A 24,835-nucleotide genomic window follows, 5' to 3' on the forward strand; every position below is an offset into this window, starting at 1 on the left:
TACTGAGAACATGTTTGAGACGTTTCCCCTGAAGGAAAGACTGCATTCACTTTATTCCATTTATTTTCCTGCTGAGCAAAACTGTGTTGATGAACTGAAATCAATTAATACAAGAGACGGACTCATGTAAATCTTTTATTGTGTGTGTGTGTGTTGTATATCACTCAATGTTCCGTTTGTCTAATGTTTTGTCTTTTTCAAAACCAAAATAATAAAAAAAAAAAACGACCAAAAGTAACATTCAGATTTTTCATATCGACCATCACCGCTTTGTGTTTTCTTCCTTTTCTAAAAGGATCATTTCCGTTAAACATTGATGGAAATAACAGGAACGAAATTACAGTTTCATCAAGAAACATCTTTAAGTCAGACAAAATACAGCAAACGGTATTCCCGGGATAAAGTGCAAGGAGGAGGACAAGAGACATTCTGGGACAGCGTCGCCGGGCAGATTACTCCCCCGAGCGACAGCAGGCCCTGAAGCCACACTGCAGGTTCTGGCAGCCGCTGGCCGTGTCTGCATGAGGACCTGAGACAGACGGAGACGCAGAGAGACAGACAGAGACAGACGGAGGGAGACAGAGACATCTGAAAACATTTTCTTCCTCCCAGACAATTAAAAAACAAAAGAATACAAATCTCACATGTTAAAAATGAGACCAGTTGTCTGAAGGGAAGAATTATTGTTGTAATTCTCTAAACAGTCTTCTGCTTCTAAAGTCGTTTCACTTTGTGACTCGACATGAAGATTCACTGTCGCTACAACTTTGTTGGTCTCGTCCTGCTGACCTGCTGATGTGTTGATTTGTTGACCTATTGACCTGTTGACGTGTTTTCGAGTCCTTTCATTTCCTCTCAGTCTGATTCTTCATGACTGGAAGTTTCAGAGTTGGAGGAAATCTAATTATTATTATTACTATTATTATTATTACTACCAAGGAGAAACCTGCAGTGAACTTGAAGGCGTCCCTACCGGCTCCAGTAAGGCCGACTTACCTTCCACCTCAGAACCCAAACACAGGCTGCGTGACAATTTAATGACCGTCATACCGTCATCAAGACAGTTGTACCGTCAATAAGACAGTCGTACCGTCATACCGTCACCAGGACACAGTTGTACCGTCATCAAGACAGTCGTACCGTCATACCGTCACCAGGACACAGTTGTACCGTCATCAAGACAATCGTACCGTCGTACTGTCATCAAGACAGTCATACCGTCACCAGGACACAGTCGTACCGCCATACTGTCACCAGGACACAGTCGTACCGTCACCAGGACACAGTCGTACCGCCATACCGTCACCAGGACACAGTCGTACCGCCATACTGTCACCAGGACACAGCCGTACCGTCACCAGGACACAGTCGTACCGTCACCAGGACACAGTCGTACCGCCATACCGTCACCAGGACACAGCCGTACCGCCATACCGTCACCAGGACACAGTCGTACCGTCAGCAGGACCAAAGACCATGAAAGCAGCAGGTTCTGAACCAAGAGGCTGCGCCGCCTTGCGTTTCCGTGGTTACCGTCAATGTTGTCGCAGTAATAGAAGTGCTCGTCGTTGAGGGAGGGGCAGGCCGACACCAGGTCCTGCAGACCCACTTCGGTGACGAAGAGGCAGCCCGACAGGTTGAGGTGCTCCAGAGCAGGAAGGCCTCCACGCTGGGCCAGAGCCCTGGAACCACAGGACCACAACCACCGTTAAAATCTACAATTCAACCTTTAAACCTGTCAGACGGCTGAAGCTGCAGTCTGACCACGGAAACATCAGAGAGCTTTGAAAAAGCAACAACCTCTTTTATTGGCCAAAGTAAAACTAACTAAACTAACCTGCAGGAAAAAGATCTGAAAAGTTCAGAGTCCAGATTTTAACTTGTGTTTTTAACTAAAGACCCGTTAGGCGTTGCTTTGGTCATGTGACCGGCTCTGGTGCCGCGTCATTTAATATTTCTACGTTTTCCCTACTTCAGCTGACCTGAGGTCAGTGGCTCTGTGTCCCTGGCTGGTTTACCTGAGGCCCAGGTCAGTGACTTGGAAACATCCGGAGAGGCTGAGGAACCTCAGCGAGCGTCTGGCGGCGGAGCAGTCAGTCCTGTTCTCCGGCTGCAGGCCCCCCGGCCCCCCCCGGCCCCCCCCGGCCCGGAGCATTTAGTCCTTAGTCCTGCGGCGCCGCTGCCGATGCCGCCAAACCTGGCGTGCAGCCCGGAGTAAGTCCTGAGGGCCACGTCGGCGGCGCAGCAGGTGGAGTGGCCGCAGAGCGCCGCCCCGGCCGCGGCGTACTGCTGCTGGAGATACGAGGCGGCGGCCCTGTGGCCCCGCCTCCTGCTCCTCCTGCAGCAGCACAGGCCCCCCGCCAGCTGCGCCTCCAGGCACTCGGCGCCGGGGAGGGGCGCCCCGCCGCCGCGGCTCCGCTCCACCGCGTCCTCGATGTCCGCCAGGTCCGCGGCGTCCAGGACCCACACCGCGGTGGGCGTGGCGGCGGCGCCCCAGCGGCCGCTCCCCTGCTTGAACACCAGCTGCTTCCGCCTCGCCGGGCGCAGCTTCCTCTCGCCCACCAGCGTGACGGGGGTCTGGGGGCTCCTCCGGGCCGGGCGCCGGTCCACACAGGAGGGCGACGTGAGGTCGCCCAGACCCACCGAGAGCTTCTTCAGGGTCAAGTCCGTGATCTTCTCACAGCCCGACAGGTCCAGGTGCTCCAGGGAGCCGCAGGCCGCCAGGGAAGACCAGCTGGGGGGGGGGGGACAGGAAGAGGGTCACCACCACGGAGCTCCGCCCCACTGCCTCCGGCCTCGTCACTCACCCGTCGAACGCCGAGTCGGTCACGTGGGTCTGGGTCAGGTCCAGACAGCTGAGGTTGGGACAGAGACTGAGGATCTGTCGGACCATCTTACTGGACAGGGTGGAGCTGTAGGCCAGGACCACGGACTGGACCGCCGGGCCCACGGCCGGCAGGAGGTTCTGGATGATCCCGTTCAGGAGCCTCTTCTCCCTCTGGGCGGTGCTGATGGCCAGCGACCCCCCCCGCCCGGCCCGACCCGTCTGAGACCACAGCACAGCTCCGTTACGGCGGAACGACCACTCCGCGTGGCGCTTCTCGCGGAAACCGACGCCTTACCGGACTCGTCCACGTCGGCGTCCTCGTCCCACTGCTGAAAGGCTCGACCCTCCTTCTGACGACTCTTCACCCACGACTCGTCCGGCTCCTGGTTCAGCTCCCCGGGGGGGCCGCTGTAGTAGTCTCCTGTTCCACAAGCACCTTCAATCAGCAACAACCGGCACCCCGGCACCGGGGGCCGACGAACCACAGGAACCATTCAGAGGGAACATGGCGACGCAGATGAAGCCAAAGTCACTGGGTACAGTCATTACTGGGAATTCTGCTCATTACCGTGAAACAATATACGATTATTAGTTAATAGATGCAGTTTCCAGCAGCAATGATGGACACTACAGGAAGTCAGTCACCATTTAACAGGGACACCAATTAACCTGGAACACCGGTAGCATGCGCTAATGTTTACAGTGGATTTATCAGGAGGATTCACATTAACAGCTGCTGGAGCAGGCTGGAGCACCACGTCACTGGTACAACCCCACCAGCACCACGTCACTGGTACAACCCCACCAGCACCACGTCCCTGGTACAACCCCACCACGTCCCTGGTAGAACCCCACCACGTCACGTCCCTGGTACAACCCCACCAGCACCACGTCACTGGTAGAACCCCACCACGCCACGTCCCTGGTAGAACCCCACCACGTCACGCCCCTGGTACAACCCCACCACGTCACGTCCCTGGTAGAACCCCACCACGCCACGTCCCTGGTAGAACCCCAGCAGAAGCTGCAGTACCTCTGGCCCAGCGCACCGGGTACAGGTGGCGCCACAGAGCGCCCGTCCTGCTCAGCTCCGACCAGGAGCTGCACACCCGGCTGCAGCGACACAGATCCTCCGGGCCCAGGTAGCGGAACAGCCTCAGCATGATCTCTGTGGGCAGCTGGAAGATGTGCGTCGAACAATTCCTGTCGTTTTCCAGCTCTGAGGACAAACAAACAAACAAACAAACAGCAGCTTTACTTGGAAGTGACTCGGTTCCCAAGACGATAATAAAGGTCGTCCACGTTGCACCACGATGTTGATGAAGGTCGTGGCGTGGCGAGGGACCGCCGGTCACCACAGGGGGCGCTAAAGAGCAAACCTCACCGTAGTCCGTCTTCTCGTGGTCGGCGTATTTCAAGGCCTTGTGCAGCTCCTCGGCGTGGCTCCACAGGCTCAGGCCCTTCAGCATGTCGGTGGCCGAGGCCCAGGGCTGCTGGCTGCAGTGCTGCGCCATCACCTGCTTCTTGATGTCCTTCAGCTCCTCGTAGCTGAAGTACTGCATGAGCATCGGCTGGAACACCTGCAACACCACACGTCTACAGTTCTACAGTCTGGCTGCCAGGGCAAACTCATCAAGGTAAATCCATTTATACATCGGGAGCTAAAGTCAATTCAATTCCAGTTGTTTTTTCCTGCAGTTTTTCAGCTTTACTTCAGACAAACATGAGCCCAGTAGGAACAGAACCGGCCGCTAAAACTCCAATCAGCTGCAGAAGCAAGTGCTCATATTGCATTTTTGGTTTTTAGTTCATTAAAATTGACTTTATGTTGAGATTGTTGCCAGTTTTAGTACTAATTGTGGCTCCTGAAGCCCCCCCCCCCCCCCCCCCCCCCAACAAACAGCTCTAATGAATGTTCATGAGAATAACGGACTGAGGATAGAGAAATGAAGGTGTAGAGACGGACCTCCTCTTCCTCCTTCATGTGAGGCAGGAAGTCCTGGGTGAAGGCCTCCAGCCTCTCCTTCAGCTGCTGGGCGTAGTTCAGCTGCTCGTATTCACTCTGCAAGCACAAAGTGGTACTTTGGTGAGGAAGTGAGGCTCCAACCCTCCGTCAGGGAACCACGTCAGCTCCTCCTGCTGCTTTACACTCTTCTCTGCTCAACAGGCTTCAACACAAACTCCACGGCAGCTTTAATGTAAAGACTGGAGGTGCCTTGCAGCAAGGCATCAAACAGTATAGTGAGGTACACCCCACAGTACTCAACCACTTCCTGTTTGGCTCCTCACTGGAGGAGACGTGACATTTGGGATCAGGGTGGAAAAATAAATCAGCTTTAGCTTGGCTGAGGAAAACAATCAAAATGACGAGTCCACTTCCTGTGTGTTGTCTCATGGTGGTTCTCCTGGAGCTCAACCACACCATTATTATTATTATTATTATTATTATTACTACTAACAGGAGCTATCGTTGTGACAATATTCCAAAAGTGATCCAGTTGTGATGCAGCCCGGTTTAAAACGAGACACACGACCACTTGTATCTTTTCTAGCAGAGGATTGTTCATGAAGCGTCACAGGTGTGTTGTCAGCACGGTCACTGTGACGTCACCGCTCGTGTACCTTGACGTTGTGGAGCCCCTTCTCGAAGAGGGTGAGCATCTCGGACAGCTTGTTGTCGGAGTGCACGTCGTGCACGGTGCAGCAGCGCTGCTGCAGCAGGCCGATGATGTACTCGTTCTCGATCTGCTCGTGCATCTTGAACTCCGTGAAGGTCGCGCGCAGGCTCCGCAGGAACGAGCGGAAGTCGCTGTTGTTGGAGAAGTTGGTCTGGGACAGCTGCGGGACGACACGAGCACAGGGAGCCGCATGAGCCGTGACGTCATCACGCGGCACCTCCCGGGAGCACGGCCACCGGGCGGCGGGTAACCGAGCTTCTCTGACACGCCACGACCACAGCGGGCCGGGCCGGGCCGGGCCGGTCGCTTCTCCCGGGTCCCGCTGACAGTCGCTCACGTTGCGTAACGGGCCTCCTGCGACTCGTCCCGGAGAACAACACGGGCGATCCGGGGACCCGCCGCCGTGGCAACGCTTCACATCCGGGTCTAAAACGGTCTAAACACTCGGGTCGAGTACCGCCGCCTCTCCCCCCCCCCCCCCCCCCCCCCGAGTCCCGGCACGGATCGGAACCGGAGACGAGGGTTCGTGCGCCGCGGCGGACTGGACCCTCGCCGCTGCAGCCTCCGAGCTAAAGCGGGCTAGCCTGCGTCCCCCGCCCCGGAGGTTCTCCCGGCGGCTCCCCGCCGGGAGAACCTCCCCGGATCGACGGCCGACGCTTCCCGACACGCACCTTCTCACAGTACGAGCCCACCAGCTGCTTCATCCTCCAGTGCGGCCCGGTGAAAACATCCACCTCGTCCGGGAAGGGAGCCATGTTCAGCCGCTGCTGCGTCACCCGCCCGCGATCTAATCAGCCAGGGAGGCGCGCGCAGGGAGGCGGGCTGCGGGGCGCGCGCGCGCTGCACGCGGCGGGAGGCGGGAGCGTGCGAGACTGGGTATCGAGCCGATACCAAGTAAATACAGGGCTGGTATCGATCCCATACCAAGTAAATACAGGGCCAGTATCGATCCCATACCAAGTAAATACGGGACCAGTATCGATCCGATACCAAGTAAATACGGGACCAGTATCGAGCCGATACCGATACTTTTTACCATTCAAGGTTAATGCGTCATCAATCTGGATACATTTCATGAACTTTACATTTTTTTGAAGATACTTGCTTTGCTTTATTGATGAGTTAAAACCGAGGGCAGAACTAGTTTATCGGGTGAACAGAAAATACTCTATCATAGTAACAATGTTTGTTCAAAAACAGTAAGAAATGAATTTTCTCCCCATTTTCTCTTATATTTTATTTTATTTTTGTTCTATTTTCTTGTGTATATACTTATTTATTTATGTATGTCGGCACCAGGGTAGACGGCAAAGTAAGAATTTCATTACACTGTGAAACCTGGCTTTTACTGGTGAAATGACAAATAAAACACCTTGAACTTGATATATTGGGAAGGTTTTTTTTTTTTTTTTCAATGACGAAACCATCTTCAAAACCCCAGAACTTTCAATCCGTAGGGTTTAATGGTGAAAAGCAGATTTTTGTCACAGAAACGTTTGTGGGACCATTTGCAGCCTTTCAAGGCTGGAGGATCTTCCTCCTGCTGGTCTGAAGGAAAAGTCAGTCCTTCCTGACTCAGTGGCAAGTAAAATCATTTAAATGAAGAATGAAGTCAGTCTCTCTCTCTCTCTCTCTCTCTCTCTCTCTCTCTCTCTCTCTCTCTCTCTCTCTCTCTCTCTCTCTCTCTCTCTCTCTCTCTCTCTCTCTCTCTCTCTCTCTCTCTCTCTCTCGTCAGCCATTGTTTAGCTCCCTGTATTAGCAATTAGCATAGTGGTTTGAAATTAGCAGGGGAAACACGCGTCACATTTTGCTTGACAAACTACAATTTAATGGAGTGTAAGTCCTGTATTCTTCTGAGAAACAGTGAAAAGCAGCACGAGGCGCTCGACGCGCCGCAAACTGAGGCTGCAGTCGCGAAACAACGTCCGTCCGGAGCGGGATCGGTGCTGGTTGCTATGGAAAACGTCCACAGCAACGGTGTGGGGGCGGGGCCTCATCCTTCCTTTGACTCGTCATTGGGCAGACACGTTGAAGGACAGTTCCCAGAGCCAATCCACGTTGAGAAAACGGAGACGCTCCGTAGCGAATGCCGGAAGTGTGTGGTGAAGGTAGTTAGAGAGCTCCGGGCGGCGGTGAGGAGGAGGACGGACCGATGGTGGATGTTTCTCACGATAACGGTACGGTGAGCTCCGGTTCTGCACCGACACGAAGCAGCATTCCGCTCCGGTGTTGTTGCTCCTCCGTGGCCGCGTCTCGCTGCGTCGTTCTCCCGGGGCGTCACGTCGAGCTTCGTGTGGCTGCAGCTCTCACTCGCTCACTCTCTCACTCCACCAGCTCTCACTCTCTCACTCCACTAGCTCTCAATCACTCACTCTCTCACTCCACTAGCTCTCACTCCCTCACTCTCTCACTCCACTAGCTCTCAATCACTCACTCTCTCACTCCACCAGCTCTCACTCCCTCACTCTCTCACTCCACTAGCTCTCAATCACTCACTCTCTCACTCCACCAGCTCTCACTCCCTCACTCTCTCACTCCACTAGCTCTCAATCACTCACTCTCTCACTCCACCAGCTCTCACTCTCTCACTCCACGAGCTCTCACTCCCTCACTCCTGCAGCTCTCACTCTTTCACTCCTCACTCTCTCACTCCTGCAGCTCTCACTCCCTCACTCCAGCAGCTCTTATTCTCTCTCTCACTCACTCACTCACTCACTCACTCACTCACTCACTCACTCACTCACTCACTCACTCCCTCACTCCAGCAGCTCTCACTCACTCACTCACTCACTCTCTCACCCCAGCACCACTGACCCCTGGCATAAGGCCAGGATGAGAAGTTGACCAATCAGCACCCGGAGCTTGTCCAGACCTGGTTTGAGTCCAGACCTGGTCTGAGTCCCGACCTGGTCTGAGTCCCGCCCCGGTCCTGGTGTTTTGCAGACCCTGCTTGAGGCCCCAGTGAGACGATGGACAGGTACGAGCAGGTGAAGACGATCGGCGAGGGCTCGTTTGGAAAGGCCATCCTGGTGACGTCCAGAGTGGACGGACACCATTACGTCATCAAAGAGATCGGCATATCTGGGGTGGGTCGTGTGCTTTGACTGCTCTCTCTCTTTGTCTTCTGCTCCGACACGTCTTCTTGTTCCTCGCTCAGCAGATGTCGACTAAAGAGCGACAGGAATCCAGGAAAGAAGTGGCGGTTCTGGCCAACATGAGTCACCCCAACATCGTGCAGTACAAGGAGTCTTTCGAAGGTACTGACCGCATCTGAACCGCAGAGTCACTGATCTGAAATATTCCAGAGGTCAAATTAATCTCAAATGAAATGAATGAGGAAACTGGACTTGGTTGTGAGTCTTGGCAGACGCTGCCCCCAGCTGCAGGGAGGGGTATTGCATGTCCCCCCCCCCCTTTCTTCTGGGTGCCCTGCCTTGCTGGCGACCAGTCCAGGGTGTCCCCTGTCCTCCTGCCCTACCGTGGTATGGACACACGTCAGGCCTTCTGGCCGTTCTAAAAGCTGCAATCTGTCCAGTTGTCTCTGAGGACGTTCGTCTTAAAATGGTCCGACAGTGACTATGAAATGGTTGTCATCTCGAGGAATGTGGCGTTCTGCACGGACAACACTTCTACACATCTATTTCTACGTTTTGTGTCTTAACAGCTTACTACAAGTGTTCTCTTTCTCTTTCCAGAGGGGGGCTGTCTTTATATTGTAATGGATTACTGTGAGGGCGGAGACTTGTTCAAAAAGATCAACTCTCAGGCAGGAGTGCTGTTTCGTGAAGAGCAGGTGAGATTCCACCTCTTTAAGACACATGGACGCTGGAGGTCCACAGTAAACGACGGTACCTTGTAGGGATGTGTGAGGATACCCGTGGAACTCTTACTTTGAAATATGGAATGTTGATGCTGCTGCACGTCGAGCTACCAGACAGTCATTATGTCTTAACTGGCAGAGGTTCAGTAAAACATTCTGAGGGTCCAAATATGTCTTGAAGTCCAGAAAGTCCTTGTGTTGCACCACATCTGGCCGTGGCTGCACCGTCCAGGCCGTCACCATGTTTGATGTCCTGAGCAGAGCTGCAGGATGCTTCACGGCTTCTTTCTCTGCAGATCCTGGATTGGTTTGTGCAGATCTGCCTGGCGCTCAAACACGTTCATGACCGGAAAATCCTCCACAGGGACATCAAATCCCAGGTTTTCTTTTAGCGCCGGCAAAATCATCCCCTCGTCGGCGGTGGCGATGCTTCTCCACGTCTTCGTGACTCCGTCCATGTTTTGTCCACAGAATATCTTTCTGACAAAAGACGGGACTGTGCAGCTGGGAGACTTTGGAATCGCCCGGGTGTTGAACAGGTACGGACCTCGACTGGAGTGTCTGGGTTCTTGGCAGTGAACGAACTATGACATGACTCATTGTCTCTTCTCTTTTTTTAGCACTGTGGAATTTGCCAGAACGTGCATAGGAACACCGTATTACTTGTCACCAGAGATCTGTGAAAATAAACCATACAACAATAAAAGGTACTAAATCATCCTAATCCAGCGGCGGGGTTGGGCCCCAGGACGGTGGGACGATATCAGGTTCCTTTGTCCAGTCAACCAGCATGTTGAGGTCTGCAGCAGCATGGACAACTGATGTCCTTTAACTAGTGTGCATGTCCTTTAATCCACGTTGGGCCCAAGTCGCCTGTCGCCGCGTGTTCGGCTCAGTTCTGAGGCTTTTCATCAGTGCAGTTGTCTTCGTCCACCAGTGGACATTGAGGACAGTGAAGGACGTCTGGTTGGTTTAAAAGCTTTTCAAATGAATGTAAACTGACCCCAGAATCTGTCCCTGCCCTGTTTGTCCTCTCCTTGCTGTTCCTTGCTTCCCCTCCAGTGATATCTGGGCCCTCGGGTGCGTCCTGTATGAAATGTGCACTCTAAAGCATGCAGTAAGTATTGAGTCAGCTGTTTCTTTATTAATGGTGTGTAATGTGTGTTGTGCAGCGTCACAGCGCCTCAGACTGAACCTCCGGTTTCCTTGATCCACGTCTCTCATCACTTCCTCCGTGTCCGACTGTCTGCACTGGTTTCAACTCGGCACATTCTTCTTTTCTCAGTTTGAAGCTGGCAACATGAAGAACTTGGTCCTGAAGATCATCCGAGGCTCGTACCCCCCCGTCTCCGCCCACTACTCCCAAGACCTGCGCTCCCTGCTGGGGCAGGTGTTCAGACGGAACCCCCGGGAGCGGCCGTCGGTCGGCGCCATCCTGGCCAAGCCCTTCCTCTCCTGCAGAATTAAGAAGTTTCTTCCACCTCAGGTAGTTCCTGGCGTTTCCTGGTGACTTCGGTGGTTTCCAGAGTATCTGTGTTTGAGATACTTTGATATTTAGATGTGGGTTGTCCGAGGTGGGAATGTGTGTCAGAACAAGCTTGTTCGTACCGATGCAGTGTGTCTCTACGGTAAAGTTTGTTTCAGTGCCTCACAACAAACCTCCTCGTCCAGAAACGAACCCCACTGATTCCAGTTGCTCAAACTTGTAACGTAACGTGATTATTTAGTTTGATTTAGTCTTTGTTTGTTGTTGTTTTTCGTTGTAGATCATTGCTCAGGAATTTCGCCATACTTTTCTTCACAAGCAGCCTAAAGTGGGCGTGGCTCAGGTGTCCTCAGGTAGGAGAAGCCGCTAGCTGCTGTCTGTCACCGTCTTCTTACACTTTATCACTAGACTTTATTACTTCATCTGCCACTTCAAGATGCTTCAAACACTTTGCATGTTGTTGCGTTAATGTTCAGAGGTTTGGTGGCCGCCACCCAGGAAGTTATAAAATCACTCATGTTTCTTTGTCTGTCTGTTAACAAACTAAACAAAATGGTCTCCAGCTGCAGTTTGGTCAAAGGAAGAACCCGTTAAATCTGGATCAAAGTAGTTATTATAGTGTCAATTATGAAAGGACATCATGGGATCGCCGAACTAATGAAATGAATATTGAATGGAAGAAGTGTCCATGGCGACGAGGACAGAAATCTGATTGCTCTTGTTTAATTAATGCATCAATTCTTTAAATATAAACCTTGATTGGTTGCAGCATTCATTGTGTCTTAATTCCAAGTGTTTGAGTCTTTGTAACATGAAAAACAAAAGCCAAACAATGAGCCTCATTTTTTTTTTAACAAATTCAAAGTTTAACTTAAGTAAAGAAAATCTTTGTGTAGCAAGTGGATAATTAGTTTAATTATATTTTCAAAACTAGGTTTTCCTTCAAATATGAGCAGACTGCACTGTGTGCACTGGCAGGGTTCTAGTTTAAACACCACATAAACAACATCCCTCTTTTTTTTTTCTTCAGTTTTCTTCCGAGCCTCAGATTAGGAAAGAGGTTTTACTGATCATTGAAACACTTGGTTTTATTTCCAGGAATTAAAACCACTGGACCTGTCGAGAGGCTCCAGAATGTCGCAGCTCACTGGAGAGTCTGGATGTAGAACCTTCAGCTCTGATGTTGCTATAATGCCACTTTATCTGCAGCAGTTGGAGGATCTAATGGATCTCACATTATTTGTGAATCTGAGGACTGAGGAACGTGTTTTAACGGGTTCGTTTGCTCTCTCAGCCCAGAAGATCACCAAACCAGCCAGTAAATATGGAGTGCCTTTGACAAGGAAGGCTGCAGACAGGAAACCAGCAGTCGCACATAAAGCGGTCAGTGACGGGGGAGGGGCTGCTCGTCCTCGTTGTTGTTGTTGTTGTTGTTGTTGCTGCTGCTGCTTTGCATCTCTGTTTGGCATCCAGCCTCTGACCTGATAGTCGGAGTCGTCCTCCCATTTGTGTGTGAGTGTGTTTCTGTATTGCGCCCTCTGAAGCCGCTATCATATGTTGCCCAGGCCGCCCCCCCAGCAGCCCCCCAGAGGAGGGCGAGTCGAGAGGCGGAGGACAGGAAAAAACACCAGGTACAGCTGAGAGTCGCCACACGGTCCCTACTTTCTCTCTCGTCCACTGGTACCAGAGGGTTCTCCCTTCTGGGTCACCCCCCTCTGGGTCACCCCTCTGGGTTCTCCCCTCTGGGTTCTCCCCTCTGGGGTCACCCCCCTCTGGGGTCACCCCCTCTAGGATCACCCCCCTCTAGGATCACCCCTCTGGATCACCCCTCTAGGATCACCCCTCTGGGGTCACCCCCTCTAGGATCACCCCCCTCTAGGGTCACCCCTCTGGGTCACCCCTCTGGGTCACCCCTCTGGGTCACCCGTCTAGGTCACCCCTCTAGGATCACCCCTCTAGGGTTTCCTCTCTAGGATCACCCCTCTAGGGTCTCCCCTCTAGGTTCTCCCCTCTAGGATCACCTCTCTAGGGTTTCCTCTCTAGGTTCTCCCCTCTAGGTTCTCCCCTCTAGGATCACCCTTCTAGGGTCTCCCCTCTAGGGTCTCCCCTCTAGGTTCTCCTCTCTAGGTTCTCCCCTCTAGGTTCTCCCCTCTAGGTTCTCCCCTCTAGGATCACCCTTCTAGGGTCTCCCCTCTAGGGTCTCCCCTCTAGGTTCTGCTCTCTAGGGTCTCCCCTCTAGGGTCTCCCCTCTAGGTTCTGCTCTCTAGGTTCTCCCCTCTAGGGTCTCCCCTCTAGGTTCTCCCCTCTAGGGTCTCCCCTCTAGGATCACCCTTCTAGGGTCTCCCCTCTAGGTTCTCCCCTCTAGGTTCTCCCCTCTAGGTTCTCCTCTCTAGGGTCTCCCCTCTAGGTTCTCCCCTCTAGGTTCTCCCCTCTAGGTTTTCCTCTCTAGGGTCTCCCCTCTAGGTTCTCTCCTCTAGGGTCTCCCCTCTAGGTTCTCCCCTCTAGGTTCTCCCCTCTAGGTTCTCCTCTCTAGGTTCTCCCCTCTAGGGTCTCCCCTCTAGGTTCTCCCCTCTAGGTTCTCCCCTCTAGGTTCTCCCCTCTAGGTTCTCCCCTCTAGGTTCTCCCCTCGGCTCTGCGGGGTTCCACTCTGTTCCTTCACGGTCTGGCTGCTTGGCTGCAGAGCTTCTTGTTGCTCTGAGGCTCGTCTGCTGGTAGTTCTGGTCTCAAGCTGTTCTTGTTCTGCAGGAGGGAATGAGGAAGAAGAGGATGGAGCTGGTGGAGAAGGAACGGAAACAGAGAGAGCAGGTGACAATGTTGTTCTTTCTTTCACTAAAGCCGCTGGTTGGTTTGAGTCTGACGCTTGTTGCCCCGCCCCCGTATTGCCCCGCCCCCTTCAGCTGTTCCTCCTGAAAGCTGAGCAAATGAAGAGGTACACGAAAGACAAGGTATCAAACGGTTGTGTTCTGATTTTCACATTCTAATGAGCAGAAAAAGCATTGAAATGAAGCGAGCGGTGGGGATTTGAACCGTTTGGAGACGTTTGATATTTTGCAGATGAGCAGAATAAACCAAGCCAGAGAACAAGGCTGGAAGCACGTGTTGAGTTCTAGTGGAGGAAGCAGCCCGGAGAAGAAGGTGCTTCTCTCACTTCCTCAGTAGAAGCTAGCAGTTGAGTAAATACGTTTGTAGTAAACGATATGACCATATTGTTTCAGTGCTTCGTGGGCCGTAGCAAGAGCTCCGCCGCTGTCGGCCGTCCTGTCCAGACCACGGGCCAGACCCCCATTCCGGCCCCCCTGCTGGGCAAACGCCCTCCTGAACACTTCCACTGTGCTCTGGACCAAATCACTCCGCTGCAGCATAAAGACGTCTGCAGGGACGGATCGTCCCCACCTGGTGCAGGACGTCCCTACAGGTACGGTGGAGGATTTCATCTCCTCTGCTTTCTGTGTGCAATCAGTCACTGTCTGTCTGTCTGTCTGTCTGTCTGTCTGTCTCTCTGTCTCTCTGTCTGTCTCTCTGTCTGTCTGTCTGTCTGTCTGTCTGTCTGTCTGTCTGTCTGTCTCAGAGGAACACCAGCTGCTGCCGGCCCAGTGATGTCAAACAACGGCGCCCGAGGCGTCGACCACAACGCCGTCAAGCGAGAGCTGCAGAGACACGTTTACAAAGCAGCTCATGTCAGCAGGTCAGAGGACACCACATCTGGACTGAACCACTGCTCCGTCTCTCCGTCTCTCCACTGCTCCGTCTCGCCACGGGGTCTTCATCTCTCCGTCTCTCCACGGCGTCTCTCCGTCTCTCCACTGCGCCGTCTCTCCACGGCATCTCTCCATCTCACCACGGCGTCTCTCCGTCTCTCCACTGCTCCATCTCTCCACGGCTCTGTCTCTCCGTCTCTCCACTGCTCCGTCTCTCCACTGCTCCGTCTCTCCACGGCGTCTCTCCATCTCACCACGGCGTCTCTCCGTCTCTCCACTGCTCCATCTCTCCACGGCTCTGTCTCTCCGTCTCTCCACTGCTCCGTCTCTCCACTGCTCCGTCTCTCCACGGCGTCTCTCCATCTCACCACGGCGTCTCTCCGTCTCTCCACTGCTCCATCTCTCCACGGCTCTGTCTCTCCGTCTCTCCACTGCTCCGTCTCTCCACTGCTCCGTCTCTCCACGGCGTCTCTCCATCTCGCCACGGCGTCTCTCCGTCTCTCCACTGCTCTGTCTCTCCACGGCGTCTCTCCGTCTCTCCACTGCTCCGTCTCTCCACGGCGTCTCTCCGTCTCGCCACTGCTCCGTCTCTCCGTCTCTCCACGGCGTCTCTCCGTCTCTCCACTGCTCCGTCTCTCCACTGCTCCATCTCTCCACGGCGTCTCTCCGTCTCTCCACTGCTCCGTCTCTCCACGGCGTCTCTCCGTCTCTCCACGGCTCTGTCTCTCCACGGCTCCGTCTCTCCACGGCGTCTCTCAGTCTCTCCACGGCGTCTCTCCACGGCTCCGTCTCTCCACGCCGTCTCTCCACGCCGTCTCTCCACGGCGTCTCTCCACGGCGTCTCTCCAAGGCTCCGTCTCTCCACGGCGTCTCTCCACGGCATCTCTCCACGGCGTGGCAGTAACTGGTGCTGTGTTGCACTTCCAGGCAGCGCAGCCAGGGGGCAGCAGAGCGCGGCGGGCAGGTGGAGGAGTTCCTGCAGAGGAAGAGGGAGGCGTTGCTCAACAAAGTCCGTGCTTGAAGGCCAGCTGGTAGGTGGCGCCACACTTCCTCCACCGGGGGACGAACAGCTGGACCAGGACCAGAAGTAATCCTGATGTTCTGATGTAAACGTCTCAGGTCCATGAAGACTGATGACCAGTCTCAATGTTGCTTTCAACAGCAGAATTACTTTATTCAAGTATCCACTACCTTATTGGGATTTCTGCTCCATTCATTGTGAATGGAGCTGAAACTGACGAGTATCTTTCTAATCAAACATAGAAATGTAAAAGTTGGAAGACACTTCAGGTGACAGAAGACAATGATCAACATTTGATGATTCAAATATCAACATTCTAGCAGAATAGATTTATTCCCAGTTAAAGAGGAGCGGTTCTGCGGGGGTTGGTTGGACTGCAGCTGGTGGTGAAGGGGAACGTCCTCCTAAAGTCTGGTACAATTAAATGGTGCACAGGGAACCCGGCCAAACCTGGCGGCCTGGAGCCGGGCCGGTGTGGGGCGCTGCAGGAGGCCAAAGGTCAACAGGGAGGAGGAGGTAGGAGCTGAAGCCTCAAGTCACCGGCGTCACTTCCCCTCGCTCGCAGCACGACTGGCTTGTTTGCACCCCCCCCCCCCCCCCCCCCCCACCGGGGAGTCCATCCTCCACACTCCTGCCACCACTCCCATAATCTCCGGTGTCCCACTGTTCACTCTTCATTGATCCAGTAACGACTGCTGCCCCATTAAGAAGCTTCCACTTTGTGTTTTGTTCACCATTGTTCTTTCTTTGAACGGCTGTTAGCATCACGTCGCCTCCACCACATCCCGTCTCGCATGTTCTGTTCACGCCGTCACGGTTCCGTCTCTCCTTCCTCAGGAGTACCTGGCCAGACTGAGGCAGATCCGCTTGCAGAATTTCAACGAGCGCCAGCAGATCAAAGCGCGACTGCGAGGAGAGAAGGTCTGTGGAAAGTCTGAGTTGTTGTGTGATCCCAGTGCTCAGCAGCGACTCACAGCCTGTCTGTACCTGTGTCAGTATGACAGTGACGGTTCTGACAGCCAGGGGTCCACCGAGGAGGCCGAACACCGGAGGAGGAAGCTGGAAGCTTTGAAGGTGAGTCTTCAAAGAGAATGTTGAAGCCTGAAGCCCTGCTGAGGTCGCTGCTGAACAACAACCACACTTCAGCTTCACGCTCGGGCTTCTAAGATCAAAGAAGCTGCTGCCTTGTCCAAACTGTGGATTTAACAAGAATGCAGTGATGTGAAGGCCATGAAGACCCCGAGGTTCCACGTCTGCTGTTGGTCCTGTACATCTTCTCTTCTTATTCTGTTTTATTCCGTTTGCTTTCTGATTCCCCCGAAGCCTCGTCTTTCTTTCTTTTTGGAAAAAAATCTGACAGTTTCTGTCCCTCATGAAGAGTTCAAGTTCAAGAGATTGTTGTTGTTGTTGTTGTTGTTGTTGTTGTCATGGGCATCCAGGTCAAATGCTTTTCCGCTAGAAAAAAAGAAAGCTCATGTCTCTTTGCGTGTCGTTCATCGCACCACTGTTCACATGTGCTGGTCTTTGTGTGGTCAGGCTCAGGCCAACACCCGGGCAGCCGTCCTGAAAGAACAACTGGAGAAGAAGAGAAGAGAAGCGTCGGAGAGAGAGAAGAAAGCTTGGGAGGATCATGTGAGCGTCTCCTCTTCCTCCTCCTCCTCCTCCTCCTCCTCCTCCTCCACCTCCCCCTCCACCCTGTCCTGTCTAATGTGAGCTGCTCTGGTCTGTCAGCTTGCAGTCCGTGGCGGTAAGGCGCGTTGTGCAGCGCCGCGTCGTCCGCCTCAGAAAGTCCTCCACCTCCTCCTCCACCCTCTCAGCCGGGTGGAGCTGCCAAAGCCCTGGGTCTGCCTTCATGCCAGCTCTCCACTCCAGCCATATCTCTGACTGTCGCTCTGAAGAACGTTGGCGCCGTCAGTATTCGCTTGCAAACCCTTTGTGGTGTTCCTGATATTGGCTTCTTTGTCAGCTTTGTGCTCTTTGATGTTTGTTTGCTAGATTCCGCTTCAAGAAAACTCTCCTAAACCAGAGGAGGCGCCACAAATCCAGAGTGAGAAGAAGATGATTCTGCGCAGGCTGAACCAGAACCTGAAAGGCCACAACGCCGTGGAGGAGGTGGAGTCACACCCCGCCCCCGCAGAACCAGGCCCCGCCCCCGCGGAAACCAGGCCCCGCCCCCCAGCAGCACCAGCCTGACGCAGACAAGCGTCCTTCTTCAAATGGAGACCGGAAGAAGTGGGAAGCAGCAGAACTGCCTGAACTCCCTGCGGCTCAGCAAACCTTAGAACAGCCAGTGCAACGTCCAGTGAGTACAGCCTTCGCCACACGCCTTACGCTGCCATACCGCCTCAGACTGGGGTTCATAGTGAGGCTTAAAGAAACCTTCTGCAAAGAGAGAGGCTCTTCAATCCTCTGACCAGGTTCCACTACGTCTCATCATGGAACTGCTGCCTCCAGATCTTACAACCTCTGGAAACGATTCCTGAATCAGCTTCGTGTTCCTCCTTCGGACACATTCTCAAATCACCAGCCTCTTTTCCTTTATCTCCGTTCTCTGGTTCACCCCCTGGTGGCACCAGCAGCACACGCTGACACCAGTGACTAGTGACCACCAGTGACCACTAGTGACTAGTGACCACCAGTGACCATCAGTGACCACTAGTGACTAGTGACCACCAGTGACTAGTGACCACCAGTGATTAGTGACCACCAGTGATTAGTGACCACCAGTGACTAGTGACCACCAGTGACCATCAGTGACTAGTGACCACCAGTGACCATCAGTGACCACTAGTGACTAGTGACCACCAGTGACCATCAGTGACTAGTGACCACCAGTGACCATCAGTGACCACTAGTGACTAGTGACCACCAGTGATTAGTGACCACCAGTGACCCCCAGTGACTAGTGACCACCAGTGACCACCAGTGATTAGTGACCACCAGTGATTAGTGACCATCAGTGACTAGTGACCACCAGTGACCATCAGTGACCACTAGTGACTAGTGACCACCAGTGATTAGTGACCACCAGTGACCACCAGTGACTAGTGGCCACCAGTGACCACCAGTGATTAGTGACCACCAGTGATTAGCGACCATCAGTGACTAGTGACCACCAGTGACCATCAGTGACCACCAGTGATTAGTGACCACCAGTGACTAGTGACCACCAGTGACCATCAGTGACCACTAGTGACTAGTGACCACCAGTGACCACCAGTGACCATCAGTGACCACCAGTGACTAGGGACCATCAGTGACTAGTGACCACCAGTGACCACCAGTGACCATCAGTGACTAGGGACCATCAGTGACTAGTGACCACCAGTGACCACCAGTGACCACCAGTGACTAGGGACCATCAGTGACTAGTGACCACCAGTGACCACCAGTGACCATCAGTGACCACCAGTGATTAGTGACCACCAGTGACTAGGGACCATCAGTGACTAGTGACCACCAGTGACCACCAGTGACCATCAGTGACCACCAGTGACTAGTGACCACCAGTGACTAGTGACCATCAGTGACCACACGCTGTAACGATCATCACCTTGGAGTTGGTAGTTGTGACGCCTGTTGCTCACTAACAGTAAACTATGGAGGGATTATTGGTGAAAGAGGTTTGATGTTTAGTAAAACTGAACTTGTAGAATAGTTTTCTCTGCACAAAACGACACTCACACATTCACAACGTCTTCATTACAAATGGTTTTTTACAAGTCACAGAATGTTTCCGCCAATTGTTGCAGTAAATGTAGTGAAAAATCTCTTTGTGCTCCTGAATCAACGTGAAGTTTTTCCCACGAGTCGGATTCTGTTTCCTTCAAGTCCAAATCCAACATGGCGGCTCTCAGCGGTGGAGACCTGAGCTCAGCCAATCAGGAGAGAGGAGCTTTTCTCTGCAGAGCCATTCTTCTCCTCAAACCTTCTGAAAGAGTTTCTGCTCCCGTTGTCCTCAGTGTCTCCGTCTCCTGAGGAAAGGCCGTCCACTGGAGGGGACAGGAGGAAGTGGGAGGCAGGAGTCCCTCTGGTCCTCCATGTGGAGCAGCAGACCCTGGAGGAGACGGGCGTCCTGACCAGCGGTGAGGCCACGCCTCCACTGAGGACTGAGGCCACACCTCCACTGAGGCCACGCCTCCACTGAGGCCACGCCTCCACTGACGACACGCCTCCACTGAGGACTGACGACACGCCTCCACTGAGGACTGAGGCCACACCTCCACTGAGGGCCACGCCTCCACTGAGGCCACACCTCCACTGAGGCCACGCCTCCACTGAGGCCACGCCTCCACTGACGACACGCCTCCACTGAGGACTGACGACACGCCTCCACTGAGGACACGCCTCCACTGAGGACAAGCCTCCACTGAGGACACGCCTCCACTGAGGACTGACAACACGCCTCCACTGAGGACTGACGACACGCCTCCACTGAGGACTGACGACACGCCTCCACTGAGGACACGCCTCCACTGAGGACACGCCTCCACTGAGGACACGCCTCCACTGAGGACTGACGACACGCCTCCACTGAGGACTGACGACACGCCTCCACTGAGGCCACGCCTCCACTGACGACACGCCTCCACTGAGGCCACGCCTCCACTGAGGCCACGCCTCCACTGAGGCCACGCCTCCACTGACGACACGCCTCCACTGAGGACACGCCTCCACTGAGGACACGCCTCCACTGAGGACTGACGACACGCCTCCACTGAGGCCACGCCTCCACTGAGGCCACGCCTCCACTGAGGACTGAGGCCACGCCTCCACTGAGGCCACACCTCCACTGAGGCCACGCCTCCACTGAGGCCACGCCTCCACTGAGGACACACCTCCACTGAGGACAAGCTCCTGAAACGTGACGCCACTTTTCTTTTTTCCTCCTGGTTTTCTTCTCTATGGCATCAAATCAGAGCAAACAGTGGGCGAGGTGATCCAGATGTGTGAGCTGCAGGAAGAAGCTGGCAGGAGAGACGCTCAGGTGCTCAATGTGCTTCAGGAGGCGGAGCTTCAGGAGGCGGAGCTTAAGCAGCTGCAGACGACCGTCACATCTCGTCCCAGTGAGTTTGTCTTCTTTCTAACACACTAAGTGTAATTGATCCAAAGTTAACAAATGTACTGCAAAGCCATGTTTTACCCTGAATTCCATGTAGAGGAATACCAGGAGTACCAGCAGTACAACAGAGGGGATTATTGTTAGTATTATTCCTCCTGAATACCAGGAGTACCAGCAGTACAACAGAGGGGATTATTGTTCCTCAACTTAAACTACAGAGCCAGACTGGGGGTCAGACTGGGGGCCAGACAGGGGACCAGACAGGGGACCAGACAGGGAACCAGTCTGGGGGTCAGACTGGGAACCAGACTGGGAACCAGACAGGGGACCAGACAGGGGACCAGACAGGGGACCAGACAGGGAACCAGACAGGGAACCAGACAGGGGACCAGACAGGGGACCAGACAGGGGACCAGACAGGGGACCAGACAGGGAACCAGACTGGGGGTCAGACTGGGGGTCAGACTGGGAACCAGACTGGGAACCAGACAGGGAACCAGACAGGGAACCAGACTGGGGGCCAGACTGGGAACCAGACAGGGAACCAGTCTGGGGGTCAGACAGGGAACCAGTCTGGGGGTCAGACAGGGAACCAGTCTGGGGGTCAGACAGGGAACCAGTCTGGGGGTCAGACTGGGAACCAGACTGGGAACCAGACAGGGAACCAGACAGGGGACCAGACAGGGGACCAGACAGGGAACCAGACAGGGGACCAGACAGGGGACCAGACAGGGGACCAGACTGGGGGTCAGACTGGGAACCAGACCAGGGAACCAGACAGGGAACCAGACAGGGAACCAGACAGGGAACCAGACTGGGGGCCAGACTGGGGGCCAGACTGGGGGCCAGACAGGGAACCAGTCTGGGGGTCAGACTGGGAACCAGACAGGGAACCAGACAGGGGACCAGACAGGGGACCAGACAGGGAACCAGACAGGGAACCAGACAGGGGACCAGACAGGGGACCAGACAGGGACCAGACAGGGGGTCAGACTGGGGGTCAGACTGGGGGTCAGACTGGGGGTCAGACAGGGAACCAGACAGGGAACCAGACAGGGAACCAGACTGGGGGCCAGACTGGGGCCAGACTGGTGGGCCAGACTGGGGGCCAGACTGGGAACCAGACAGGGAACCAGTCTGGGAACCAGTCTGGGAACCAGACAGGGGACCAGACAGGGGACCAGACAGGGAACCAGTCTGGGGACCAGACAGGGAACCAGACAGGGAACCAGACAGGGAACCAGACAGGGAACCAGTCTGGGGACCAGACAGGGAACCAGACTGGGAACCAGACAGGGAAACCAGACTGGGGGCCAGACAGGGAACCAGACAGGGAACCAGACAGGGAACCAGACAGGGAACCAGTCTGGGGGTCAGACAGGGAACCAGACTGGGAACCAGTCTGCTTTAAAGCAGAGAGGCTGTGGTCGTCTAACTTTACTATAGTTGATTCTAGAACTATCATAAAGTATGATAGAAGGGCAGTTGTGATTGGACCATGTATGTCTGCTGATGTAGTTGAGTTCTTCTTGTCCTGCTCACTGTGATCTCACTCCTCTGGGGGGGGGGGACCAGGGGGGTCAGTGCTTCACTCACTTTGACCTCCAACGTCTTCAGCTCGCCGCAATCATTGTCTGACTTTGTTTCCATCCAGCCGGCATGGAGTCCCTGCTTCTGGGGGGCGTGTCCTGAACAGGCTCCACCCCCCCCAGCGGGGGTGCAGCGGGCCTGGGAACAGGAAGCCCAGCAGCAAATGTGACTATTTGTTTTCATGAGTTTGTATATTGCTACAGAAATCTAATACATTCACTTTGATAAAAAAAGCTATTTTTAAACCCAAGTGAACTGTTTCTCTCTTAGGCCACCAGGGGGCGTCACTAGGGAGGCTCCTGAATCATCTGGTGAGAGAATACTTGGCCTGCCAAGGTCACCGTTTTGCCAGTGTGATTGTAATGTTGATGACCCCCCCCCCCCCCCCCCCCCGGGCCCCCCCAGGCCCAGCAGCCCAGCCTGAGGAGCCCCTCTTCATGAAGCGGTGCTCGCCGGCCCACCGCCGCACCGCCGCCCTGGTCCTCCTCTCAGCTCAGTCCTCCATGGAGGACTCGTCCTCCTCTCTGGCCTCCCGCTCCCGCTCCGTCTCACCGCTGCGCTCCAAGCACCAGGATGCCTTGCTCATCGGCCTCTCCACCGGCATGTCGACGCCAACAACCCCAGGGTGACGCTGCATTTCTTCATATCCTGGATGAAGGGAGGAAGGAGGGAGGAAAGGGGTGTGGTCTTATGAGGGAAGGAGGGAGGGGGGAAGGGAAGAAGGAGGGAGGGAGGAAGGGAAGAAGGAGGGAGGAAGGAAGGAGGGAGGGGGGGAAGGCAGGAAGGAAGGGAGGAGGAAGGGAAGAAGGAGAGAGGAAGGAAGGAGGGAGGGGGGAAGGCAGGAAGGAAGGGAGGAGGAAGGAAGGGAGACAGAAGTTTCTATTGTAGAGTTACCGTTGTGGAGTTTCCGTTGTGGAGTTTCCGTTGTGGAGTTTCCGTTGTAGAGTTACCAGTGTAGAGTTTCCGTTGTGGAGTTTCCGTTGTGGAGTTTCCGTTGTGGAGTTTCCGTTGTGGAGTTTCCGTTGTGGAGTTTCCGTTGTGGAGTTTCCGTTGTGGAGTTTCCGTTGTGGAGTTGCCTGGAGTTACCGTTGTGGAGTTTCCGTTGTGGAGTTTCCGTTGTGGAGTTTCCGTTGTGGAGTTTCCGTTGTGGAGTTTCCGTTGTGGAGTTTCCGTTGTGGAGTTACCGTTGTGGAGTTTCCGTTGTGGAGTTACCGTTGTGGAGTTTCCGTTGTGGAGTTTCCGTTGTGGAGTTTCCGTTGTGGAGTTACGATTGTCGGCAGCTGCTGATTGTAACTGAAAAGTTACTTGTATTCTAACGTATTTATTTTTAAAAACAAGTAATCAGAAAAGTACCAAAGTTACTTTTTAAAGAATAGCTAGTAATCAGATTACTTTTTTTCCAAGGTAACTGTGGCAGCACTGGTTGACACCTCATTGGTTAGTTTGCAAAACCATGTATTCTATTAAATATACAGAGAGTATATGAATATTTCTTCTTCCCCACTTCAACACAAAGAAAGAGCCTCGTTTGTTTCAGGTCAACCTTTGATGATGTCATCATGGTTTTACAGCTGCACAGCCGTCACTGTTTGATGATGTCATCATGGTTTTACAGCCGTCAGTAGACATTGTTCTAGTTCAGTTTAGGACGATTCTTCATGGACAGGACATTTTCTGGATGAAGTGAATGTTGCCGATTCCTTCGTCAGCCTCAGACTCACACAAACATGTGGCCTGTTTCTGTGTGACTGGACAGATGTTACGGACGTGTTCTCTCCCAGACCTCAGTCGACTCTTCAGCTCTCAGCAGGGGGCCGCAGCCCCCAGTGGGACTACTGCTGCTCCAGACAACAATCTGGAAATCGAAGACCTTGATGAGGCGAAAGACGACGACCAGTCGGAGACTGAAGAGTAAGTTGACAGACTTTCTGTTTCCAGCTCAGACTTGATCTTTGAGTGTCTCGTCCCTTCTGTTGTTCCCGGGGACGTATACGGATCCTAGTCTTTCATGTCCTGGGCCCCCGTGGCCCCGGGACCACGACCCTCAACCTGGGCCACTTGACAAAATGGACAGACGTCTCCGCTAGCTGAGGGACTGCCAGGTCAGTGTGATGCGACTGTGGTCTCTTCCTCAGGGCGTATGAGGACGAAGACCTGCGAGACATCAGGGCGTCCATGGAGAGACTGCTGCAAGACGAGGGGGACATGAGGGCCCCCCTGGGGCTCGGTGCCGGAGACGAGGGGGACATGAGGGCCCCCCTGGGGCTCGGTGCCGGAGACGAGGGGGACATGAGGGCCCCCCTGGGGCTCGGTGCCGGAGACGATGGGGACATGAGGGCCCCCCTGGGGCTCGGTGCCGGAGACGAGGGGGACATGAGGGCCCCCCTGGGGCTCGGTGCCGGAGACTTCAACGGAAACCCTCCAGAGACCACTGACCCAGGCTTGTTCCACGGCATCGCTGCCGAACTGGATCGGGACAACAGTCGGATGGTTGTAGATGAAGATGAGGAGGAGGAGGAGGATGAAGAGGAGGAGGAAGAAGGGGATGAGGAGGAAGAGGAGTATGAAGGGTGTTCCAATGGGAGTCCTGGCGATGAGGAGGTTGTGACCAACGGGGGGGGGGAGGAGCAGCGCAGCAACAGTCCTCTGAACG

The 24,835-nt window shown here is 54.2% G+C and overlaps 2 protein-coding genes across 2 annotated transcripts in view; one reads left to right on the plus strand and one right to left on the minus strand.

Annotated features, from left to right (window-relative positions):
* Window positions 1-133: 133 nt before the first annotated feature.
* Window positions 134-6,322, minus strand: fbxl5 (F-box and leucine-rich repeat protein 5). The gene is given in 12 exon segments (XM_080505966.1): window positions 134-529; window positions 1,534-1,682; window positions 2,019-2,145; window positions 2,148-2,734; window positions 2,808-3,028; window positions 3,030-3,046; window positions 3,123-3,248; window positions 3,861-4,046; window positions 4,212-4,407; window positions 4,794-4,889; window positions 5,450-5,665; window positions 6,177-6,322. Coding segments are annotated over 12 exon segments (2,082 nt in total). The 5' UTR covers window positions 6,261-6,322; the 3' UTR covers window positions 134-452.
* A 1,303-nt stretch (window positions 6,323-7,625) lies between these two features.
* The window catches only part of nek1 (NIMA-related kinase 1), a gene marked incomplete at its 3' end in the record, with an annotated part of 23,860 nt that continues 6,650 nt past the window's right edge, over window positions 7,626-24,835 (plus strand). The window contains 37 exon segments of the mRNA XM_080506378.1: window positions 7,626-7,682; window positions 8,449-8,591; window positions 8,666-8,762; window positions 9,201-9,298; window positions 9,622-9,705; window positions 9,797-9,864; window positions 9,946-10,032; window positions 10,388-10,442; window positions 10,611-10,811; window positions 11,092-11,164; window positions 12,106-12,194; window positions 12,377-12,442; window positions 13,557-13,616; window positions 13,709-13,756; window positions 13,866-13,946; window positions 14,027-14,226; window positions 14,380-14,496; window positions 15,437-15,527; window positions 15,529-15,540; window positions 15,966-16,046; window positions 16,368-16,451; window positions 16,527-16,604; window positions 17,067-17,162; window positions 17,262-17,292; window positions 17,295-17,440; window positions 17,526-17,693; window positions 17,695-17,832; window positions 19,341-19,389; window positions 19,493-19,615; window positions 20,450-20,596; window positions 20,759-21,992; window positions 22,210-22,347; window positions 22,453-22,493; window positions 22,588-22,785; window positions 22,788-22,807; window positions 23,939-24,093; window positions 24,318-24,783. Coding sequence (XP_080362504.1) covers window positions 8,475-8,591; window positions 8,666-8,762; window positions 9,201-9,298; window positions 9,622-9,705; window positions 9,797-9,864; window positions 9,946-10,032; window positions 10,388-10,442; window positions 10,611-10,811; window positions 11,092-11,164; window positions 12,106-12,194; window positions 12,377-12,442; window positions 13,557-13,616; window positions 13,709-13,756; window positions 13,866-13,946; window positions 14,027-14,226; window positions 14,380-14,496; window positions 15,437-15,527; window positions 15,529-15,540; window positions 15,966-16,046; window positions 16,368-16,451; window positions 16,527-16,604; window positions 17,067-17,162; window positions 17,262-17,292; window positions 17,295-17,440; window positions 17,526-17,693; window positions 17,695-17,832; window positions 19,341-19,389; window positions 19,493-19,615; window positions 20,450-20,596; window positions 20,759-21,992; window positions 22,210-22,347; window positions 22,453-22,493; window positions 22,588-22,785; window positions 22,788-22,807; window positions 23,939-24,093; window positions 24,318-24,783 — 5,037 coding nt within the window. The 5' untranslated portion in view covers window positions 7,626-7,682; window positions 8,449-8,474.

This window comes from Blennius ocellaris (assembly GCF_963422515.1).
Source record: "Blennius ocellaris genome assembly, chromosome: 12".
In the NCBI taxonomy this organism is placed as follows: domain Eukaryota; kingdom Metazoa; phylum Chordata; class Actinopteri; order Blenniiformes; family Blenniidae; genus Blennius; species Blennius ocellaris.